General features: G+C 38.3%; 1 protein-coding gene across 9 annotated transcripts in view; it reads right to left on the bottom strand.

Moving 5' to 3' along the window:
- The window catches only part of AIG1 (androgen-induced 1), a 189,386-nt gene extending 179,780 nt beyond the window's left edge, over positions 1-9,606 (bottom strand). For all 9 annotated transcript variants that reach the window (XM_006755381.2, XM_015558508.1, XM_006755380.2 and 6 more), the window contains exon 1: positions 9,437-9,606. In XM_006755381.2, coding sequence (XP_006755444.1) covers positions 9,437-9,577 — 141 coding nt within the window. In that variant the 5' untranslated portion in view covers positions 9,578-9,606. The remainder of the gene's footprint in view (positions 1-9,436) is intronic.
- Between the last annotated feature and the right edge of the window lie 6 nt (positions 9,607-9,612).

Below are 9,612 nucleotides of genomic sequence, written 5' to 3'. Positions count from 1 at the left end.
TTTCCCTTTGCAGTTTAGATCTTCTGGTAGAGTGCTGGTCCCTTTCTATTTGTGTCTAAGGACACTAATGGCAGTTTTTAAAATATCAAAGTAGGCCACATCATAATGGCTTTCTGTGGCAAACATAAATTGGCTCAGGTTGTGGTTATTGCAGTGAAGTTATGAGTTTAACTTGTGTTAACATGTGGAAACATTAAATGCATGAGAATAAAAAATAATTTTAAGGTATAATGTTAAGTTGCCATTCAGTAAAAATGCAAAGTAGAAATAAAGCAAATGCAATGGTATCGCAGTGTCTTCGATACACTCCTATTGACTTCTAACTTATATTTGATAGAGATCCATGTCAGGATCAAAATATATTTTATATTTTATTATTAACTTAGAGGGCAGAGAAGTCATTAGGAAAACTGCTTATCAATTATTATCATGTACTTATCTTTTAACTATCTGTACCAGCATGGCACTGTGGTAGTACACACATAAGTGAAATCTTAGCCCAAGGGAATTCACATTATGAGGTATCAAGGTTAAGTCTTATTTACAGTTACAATAACACAAGTTCTTTTTTTATTCTATGCTACTTAAAATCGCAATTTAAGAGCAAAGAGGGACAGTCTGATTAGGGGAGATCTTTAAAATAATTTAGTCATTCTTATTCTAGAGAGGCCTACACAAGACTAGAATTTACCTTTGAAACTGACCAATGATAAAAGCATATAATGGTTAGGAAAAGCTAATTTAGCCAGATATCCTTTAATGGGTGACTGGTTAAACAAACTGTGTTGCAAGCATACTATGAAATGCCACTCAGCATTAAAAGGAACAGGCCATCAACATATGAAACAACTTGGGTGAAATCTCCAGGGAATTAGTCTGAGTGAAAAAGCCAACCCCCAATAGACACATATATATGATCCCATTTACACAATAATATTGAAATGACAAAATCATGGAGAACAAAGTAATGGTTGACAGGGGCCAGGGATGGGACCAAGGAAGAAAGTAGGTGTGGCCATAAAAATGCTGCATGAGGTCCCTTGTGGTGATATAACTATTCTGTGTCTTGACTGTTTCAAGATCCATGTCCTTGTTGTGATATTATGATGCAGTTATACAGGATGTTACCATTGGGGAAAACTGAGTAAAGCTACACAGACCTCTCTGCATTATGTTATACAACTAATGTCAATCTACAATTAACTCAATAAAAATGTGAAATATGAAAGATTTAATAAAAGGTTAATTTTAAAAATACCATTTATAATAGCACTAATAAAAACAAAACAGGTATATATTTAACAAAATATGTGCAGGAGCTATATGCTGGAAACTACAAAACTTCAATGAACGGTATCAAAGATCTAAATAAATGGAGAGATGTATCATGTTCATGGGTTGGAAGAGTACATGTTAGGATGTCAAGTTTTCCCAAATAATTTTGTAGATTCAATGAAATTCCTCTCAAAAGTCCCAGTAGAATTATTTGTAGATATTTATAAGAGTAGTCAAAACTTTAAACAGAGGCAAAGCATTTAGGAATAGCCTAATAAATTTTGAAAAAAGACTGATGATAAACTGCAATAATCAACACAGTGTGGGACTTGTGACCAGACAGATACATCAGTAGAAATGAATAGAATCCACATAGACCCATAATGTAGTCACTTGATTTCTGACAAAGGTGCAAAGCAATTGTGAAAGGATAGTCCTCTCAAGAAATGGTGCTGGAACAACTGTATAACCTTATGGGGTTGGGTGGGTTGCGGGGGGCGGAGTATAAGGAAAAGACTCAACTTGACACCATACCTAAAGAACTAACTCAAAAAAGATCATAGGTCTAAAAAGTAAAAAGTAAAAATTCTAAAAGGAAACAGAGAAGAAACTCTTTCTGACCTTGGATTAGGTAAAATTTTCTTAAATAAACATCAAACGCATGTTCCATAAAAGAAAAAAATTATTTGGATGTCATAAAAATGATAAACTTTTGCCCTGCAAAAGGAATTACATGCCATGCCAGGGAGAAAATGTTTGCAAATCTTATATTTGACAAAGAACTTATATTCAACAAACACAAAAACTCTTAACGTTTAATTCTAAGAAACAATCTAATTTTTTAATGGGCAAAAGGTTGGAACAGATACTTCTCAAAGATATGATATTTATGATAAAAGTGCACAGAAAAAGACCCCTTAACATCAATAGTCACCAGTAAAATGTGAATTAGAACCACCATGAGATATTAGCACACACTTATTATAATAGCTAAATTAGAAGAAAAATGCCACACTGATGAGACTTAAAGCAATTGGAACTCTCAAACACTGCTGATGACAATACTATATGGCATATCCACCCTGGAAAACAGTTTGGCAGTTTCTTATCCAGTTATACAGCCAAGCAATCCCACTGCTAGGTACATTCCCAGTAAAAATGAAAACTCATGTTCATGCAAGAACTTATATGCAAATGTTTATAGCTGCTGCTTTATAATTACCCCAAACTAGAAAAAAATCAAATGCCCTTCAACTTATGAGTGGATAAGTATTCCATGGTATTCATAAGTTGAATACCATGGGATGCGATTCAACAATAAAATAAAATACTATTCAGTAATAAAATGAAACAAACTATTGATACACAACAGCATGTAGGAATCTGAAATGCATTATGCTAAACTCGAAGAGCCATACTCAAATGCTATGTACTATATGTTATGTTTTTTCTAGAAAAGGCAAAACCATAGGGATAGAGAACAAATCTGGGGTTGCTATGATTCAAGGGAGGGTTTGGCTACAAGGGGATAGCATGAAGGAATATCTTTAGGTGACTGTGGTGGTGGCTACATGAGTCTATGCATCTATCAAAACTCATAAACTGTACACCAAAAAGAGTTAATTTTTGTGAATGTTAATTTAAAAATTAATTTTTGCAAATCATATGTTTATATTGAGCTTCTGTTGTTGTTTTTTAAAGAATATATATGGCTCAAAAGGTAAAAAAACACACACAGAATATTCACATTGGTATCTCTGAGTGATATTCTTCTCTGTAATTTAAAAATAACTTTTAAATCTGACTATATATGTACATAGACTGTATATATACACATATATTTAACTGCAGCCTGACTATGTGTATTTCTGTGTTTATATAAAGTTACCATTTAAATACCATCTTAAAGCACTCAAATGCTAAGATGCAAAGAAAATTAGGGATAAATTAAGATGGAGTGTATTTTCTTCCCTGTGGTTTCCTGTACTGTACAAATTTTCTATGATTCCATGTATTGCTTGTGAAATTTAATGTTTAAATAATAATAGCCTGACACATCTAAGTCAGTATTGAAGGGCTATACCATTATCTCACTGACTTTTTTGAACTCCATGCTTCTAAAATACTGTAATGGACACGTCCTATTTTCTCAAGATGCAAAACAGTATTCAAGCAATTTCTCTGGTTATCCTTGAGTAGTCTATCTTGATGAAGCCAATCGAAACCACATTCCCTATCTTGCTCCAGAATTGATCTGATCAAGGGATGCCCTGCATTCAAAGGGAGCTCTGTGCTCACTGGACTCCAGGAGGACTGCCCTGCTGGTGAGAAATGGGCCCTTTGCTGTCTAGCCATAGGCTGCTAGATACAAAAGAAAGCTCCGTTGTTATGGAATCCTAAGCAGAAAGATTTTTCCAAGCATGCTTGGCTCACAGGAATATCTGATTCAATATGGAAAATTGTACTATTGTTCACAGTTCCACAGAAACACATGACACTTCAGGGGAACACAGAGAAACAAATGAAAACCCTCAAGAGCAGCTACCAATTTTGCTAAATGTTATACCAGGAATGGGGGATGGCAGGGATGGGAAAAGAAGTGACCTCAACTAGTGGTCAGATGACTTTCTGTAATTTCAATAACAGTTGCAACTAAGAAAGGGAATGGGTGATTATATCGTTAACTAGAGCCTCCACTCTAACAAAACCAGGCCTCTATTTTATGTTTGATTCAAAAGAAACACTTTCAAAGAAAGTGAACAGGGTGCTTTGCAAAGTATTACACTCACAATTATTCCCCTAGGTTAGGAAAAAACATTATTTAATCCTTCAAGTTTATGAGCACATTTCAGGGTCAAAGATGATTCTATTAAAAAAAAAAAAGATTTTTTTTTAAAATTTCACCTTCGTTGTATAATATGTAGTTCTAACTTTTAAACATTTTTTTAAATGCCAAAAATTCTTAGTATGTCTAAAAGCAAAAAATGTATCCTCCAGGTATTCTTGACCATTTCCTGATCTTTGAACAACCCACACCCTTATGTATCCTTCACACTCTGGTTTTCTTAAATTCTTTTGCAATACAGATTTAGATGACAAAAATAAGTGCCTACATCATATTACCTTAAACCTCTACAAAAATGTCTTCACCTAGTCAAAATATAAGACCAAGCCTTTGGCTTTCATGAAAGTACTAGAGGCCCAGTGCATGAAATTCATGCGGGGGTGGAGGGAGGGTCCCTCAGCCCAGCCTGCACCCTCTCACAGTCCAGGATCCCTCACTCCTTACCACTCGGCTCACTGCTCCTTAGCACTGCTGCAGATGTGGGAGAGGCTCCCGCCACCGCTGCTGCGCTTGCCAGCCATGAGCCCAGCTTCTGGCTGAGTGGCCGTTCCCCCTGTGGGAGTGCACTGACCACCAGGGACAGCTCCTGCATTGAGTGTCTGTCCCCTGGTGGTCGGTGCACATCATAGCAACCAGTCGTTCCACCATTTGGTCTATTTGCATATTAGCCTTTTATTATATAGGATGATATAAGAAACATCTATAATAATAAAAGTGAAATATGTTAATTAGACTGGAGGACCTTCTGGATGAAGTCAGGGCTGCTAGGGAAGCCCAGATCCCGGGTGCCAGAGGGAAGCCAGTGCCGGCAGCTGGGGGAAGGAAGGCTTACTCTTGCACAAATTTTGTGCATCAGGCCTCTAGTCAACTATAAGAATACTTCTATATGTTCTGCTAAAAACCAATCAAAGGCATTACTACTATGCTACCTGATGTTCTCTGTATGACAGTCTGAGTGATAAATAACCTTGAAAAGTCAGTGCTGGAAAGAACTGTTTTGTTGGGTTTTTTTCCTGATAAATTGCTATGTTTCCTTTATGCTAACACTAAGAACAATGCAATCAAATGTGTATTCTTTTTTACGTTGGTTGCCCTAAAGATTAGCTAAATTTGTTTCACAATGGCAATAAGTAAGCTATCCCTGTTGTCTAGTACATATTTTTCTCTTCCTTTTATTTTAAAGTTGTTTTTTACAACATGTTTCTAATCATATCACAGTAAGAGTCACCGTCAATGTATTTTGAAATATGTTTAGATATGTCTTAAATATAGAAGGCAGGATTAATATATTGATCTACATAGTAGATCAACACTAAAATTTGGTAAGAAAAAGTTTCCATTTGTTCAAATGTTTAAAAATACCTATTATACTCCAGCACTACTTTGAGGCCTCAACATGCATCTGCCTTTTTCATTTAATTTATTTATACTGGTTTTATTCTGATTCCTCATTTTTATCATCTTTGGGGGCAATTGTTATATAACTTTGGGGGGAGGGGCAATTATCCTTTAATTAGTGACCAGGGAAGGAATCTGCATCATTTGAAGAAAATTCATCAGCTGTAATATTGGTTAAGGAGGTATTTGAACATCAGTTAGTTTAAATTTTCTTTCTTTCCAGCTTATTTCCAGTTAAGGGTATTCCTTCTCCTGGCACGGCATGTTGCATAGTGATAGTCTCCAAAATACTTTACAGTAAAGCAAAGATCTAGTTTTTCCAATGTTGTTCAGTTTTTATAGATTCTCATATTGCCCACTGTTGCATTTATGTCTCCTCTGCATAGTTTCATAGATGCAGTAGGCAAAAACATATATTTTGGTTAAAGCTCAAATTAACCAATTACCTAGTATACAGAAAGAACTAGCTGAGTCACTGCGTGAATACAACAACATTTCAGAATTTCTTTTCTAGGTCTGAGGACATGAAGTCACGCGGACTAGCTTTCTATTGCTACTGTAACAAATTACCACATATTTAGTGACTTAAATAACACACATTATTTTATACTTCTGCAGGGCAGAAGACCAAAATGGGTCTCACCAGGTTAAAAGCAAGGTGTCAGCAGGGCCATATTTCTTCTGGAGGCTCCAGGGGAGAATTTATTCCCTTTTCCTTTCCAACTTCTAGACAACGCCCACATCCCTTGGCTCTTGGACCTTTCCTTCATCTTCAAAGCCAACAATCTCGCATCTCTCTGTGACTTTCTTCAGCAACCACATCTTCCTCCAAGTGACTCCTCTTCTGCGTCCCTCCACTTTAAAAAACTCTTGTGATTTACTCTGGGCCCACCTGGAGAACCCAGGAGAATCTCCCTGTTTTAACATCAGCTAATTGGCAACTTTAACTCTTCTTTGCCACGTAACCTCACGTAGTCACAGATTCCTGGGATTAAGAGATGGTCATCTTTGGGGATCCATTATTCTGCCTACCACATTACGGTGTTGCATTTCCATTTACTAATTTGAATTTTCTTAAAGAACTGTAGTTCTTTTACAGTTTTTCAATCATGGGGAAAGACGTTCTTGGGAAAAGAAGTTCAGCTTTTAACCATGAGCTTTGATTCTATTGGGATGACTTAAAGAAAGATATGGCTATAGCTGGAATTGCCACTGCCATATAACCATCTTCTCCATACATGCAGTCTGAGATTCCTGACTTACGTTCTGGTAAACTGATGCCATGGAACAGGGAATCAGACTGTGGCCACCAGGATGAATGTGCAGACTCCCTGCGAGCCAAGTGGATGAGGAAAGGGGCCCTCTCCTTAACATTTTGAGAAGCTAAACCCTCTTCCAAAATTACTCTAATGAGCTTAGAATTGCTAAAATTGTCCAAGGCACTAAGCAATGAAGTTTATTCAGCTTTGTTTTGTTTGTTTTTTAACACACAAAAACAAAAAGTTAAATGGGTAAATTATAGTAGCCTAATCTTTTCAAATGCCATTTCTAAGGCTGGACAGGTGGGTTGTTTTAACAGCTTTACATGCTTACACTCTAAAGACTATAAACCCCGAAAAATATATATATATATTAGTGATAAATAGATCACTTTGCATGAGTGTTTCTGTGAACATATTCTATACACACTTTCTCATAAGAACTCTTGATTAAAGAGAATTATTATATTTCAATCAGAACCACAGAGAGTAAGACATTTGAAGGCCCTATGCAAACTGAATCTAAATATGAAACAAAGTAAAAGTTTCCAATTTAAATCCATGTCTGAATTCTGATAGATACAAGTGTATTTGCGATGATCATTATTTAAAATAGACAAGTCCAGCCACCAAAGGTTAAAATACAAACTGTGTGACAGTTTAAGTAGAGCCAAACTGGCTGTACTACAGTTTCCTGTGACCCAGAGGTTATAAGAAGTGTATTGTTTTTTGTGAGTCTTGTTTTTTAACACACAATAAGCAATGCTAATATGAGAAGCAGTCACCTTTCATGGATTAACCAGCACTGTCAATGTGTATCCCTCTCACCTGCTGACCCTCTTCTCTGCTCCCCTCCACACTGTATCTAATGCAAAGGTGCTGTTCATAGTGCCCATGGCTCTGCTGGGGTCTCCAACAGTGTGTTAGTTCAGCATTGCTCCTCGGTGGCACTAAAATGGGCCCACTCTAGGTAAGGTCTGATTAAGGAAGGAGATACTGTAGTAATTTCAGAGGAATTTTGTTTACATAGTCCCTAAAAGAATTCTGAAAACCTAGGTACATATTTTTAAATGATATCTAAATATTTCTAACATTAGTTTAAAGACATTAAAAAGGGACATGATTTCTAACACTCTGCTACACATTTGTCAGAACCTCAGGGCTGTAGATTTCACTCATTCAACCTATGGCAAATATACCATATCCCATAATTGGCAGAGCCAACCATCTTTGTGGAGCCAATCAACCCAAAACACTTTCCTGTCAAAACAAGTATGACTTCCTTTTTCAATCAAATATGAAGACAGTTCTGGCGACAATCACCTATCTTCTGAATGCTAAAAGGAACAGATAAACACAGCACAGAGCCTTGTCCTGTGCTCAACCCTTGGATGAATGGGAACAAGAAAAAACAGCTGGCAGGCATCACACATATTCAAAGAGAGATCAATGTCAAGAAAGACATGGAAGTTGAAGATCTGAAAAATGAAACCTTTGAAACCGTGGGAAGTCTTGGTACTTCAGGGTCTAAGCACAATTTGGAGACTGCTGGGGAAAGGAACTTAAATTCCTCTCTGAATGCTTCTAACGTGATAAAAATAGAAGGTGGTTTTTCTAAACAAAACCCTGTGCTACATTTCTTTGAAGGTCTCCAGCCTTTGGAAATATCTTAAAACAGGTATCAAGTTCTCCTCATCAACACTAAGAGTCAACAATAGAGATGACAATCTTGCTTGTGTAGCCAACTTCGGCATCCCCAGGAATTGGCTCTACATTTTCTGTAGTCTTTAGCATTGGTGACTTTTATTTGAACCCCCTGCCCGTGCTTGGTCACCTTTCAGTATGTCCTGGGAGAGTAAGTTAGCCACCTTTCATTCTCAAGTTCCTAGGTTCCACCCATGCCATTCTCCTCCTTATGTTCACGTTCTGATTTTCTGGCGCTTGTATTGCCAGAAGTGGATAAGGTACATATTAAAACAAAACAAACAAAAAAAACCCCCTGCAATTGCCAAGACTATTATATTGTGCCGAAAGAGGAGCTGCTTATGCAAACTAATACAAATGTTTACATAGGAAAATACGGAAGAGTGTAAGTTTACACTGGAAATGCATTTTGGAAATTTCTCTCCCCTAATGTTTCTGGGTAAATGGTTGCAAGGACATTACCGACAATGGGCAAAAGACAACTTTATTAGGCGCTTTCTTTTCTTTGTGTGGAGGGTTTTGGTCCTTGCAGAGGGAGCTCCAGGTAATTCGACAGGACCCAGTTTCCACAGTCGCTGCAACTTGATTCCACGATGGGTGCTCTGGGAAGCACCTTGGGCGAATGGGTCCAAGGCCCCTCATGATCAAGGTCGTCCAATCCGTGTATTAAGTTGACAGACTCTCCGTGTCATCTCTTAGAAGCAGGTCTGTGTTCCCCTCGGAATAGCCCACCACCTGGCTGCACCCCACCTCCACGCGAGCCCCAGCGACCAGGTAACCTGGGGTGGTACAGAGGGGCTGTGTGGGCGCAGCCAGGCCTTCCGACGCAATCGCTGGGGAAGAGGCGAGGACCCGAGAGGATGCTGGCGGCGCGTGCGCACAGGTGCTCGGGCACCCCCAGATACACTCGGGCTAAGGTGCAGGGCGGACGGGGGAGGGGAGAGGACAGCCTTACCAGATCTATGAACGTCAGGAATTTCCAGCTCCCTCCGTAGGTGTGGTGCGAGGGCATTTCGATGGCCTTGTAGTTGCACAGGATAGAGCAGTAGGACAGCAGAATCGCCACCCGCAGCACCTGACTGGGGACAAGCGCCATGTTCGCCAAAGGCCTGGGCTGGCTGGGCGGCAGGG

Source organism: Myotis davidii, unplaced genomic scaffold, assembly GCF_000327345.1.
Source record: "Myotis davidii unplaced genomic scaffold, ASM32734v1 scaffold292, whole genome shotgun sequence".
In the NCBI taxonomy this organism is placed as follows: Eukaryota; Metazoa; Chordata; class Mammalia; order Chiroptera; family Vespertilionidae; genus Myotis; species Myotis davidii.
Note: the sequence above shows the minus strand (reverse complement) of the source record. Positions and strands in the feature narration are given on the sequence as shown.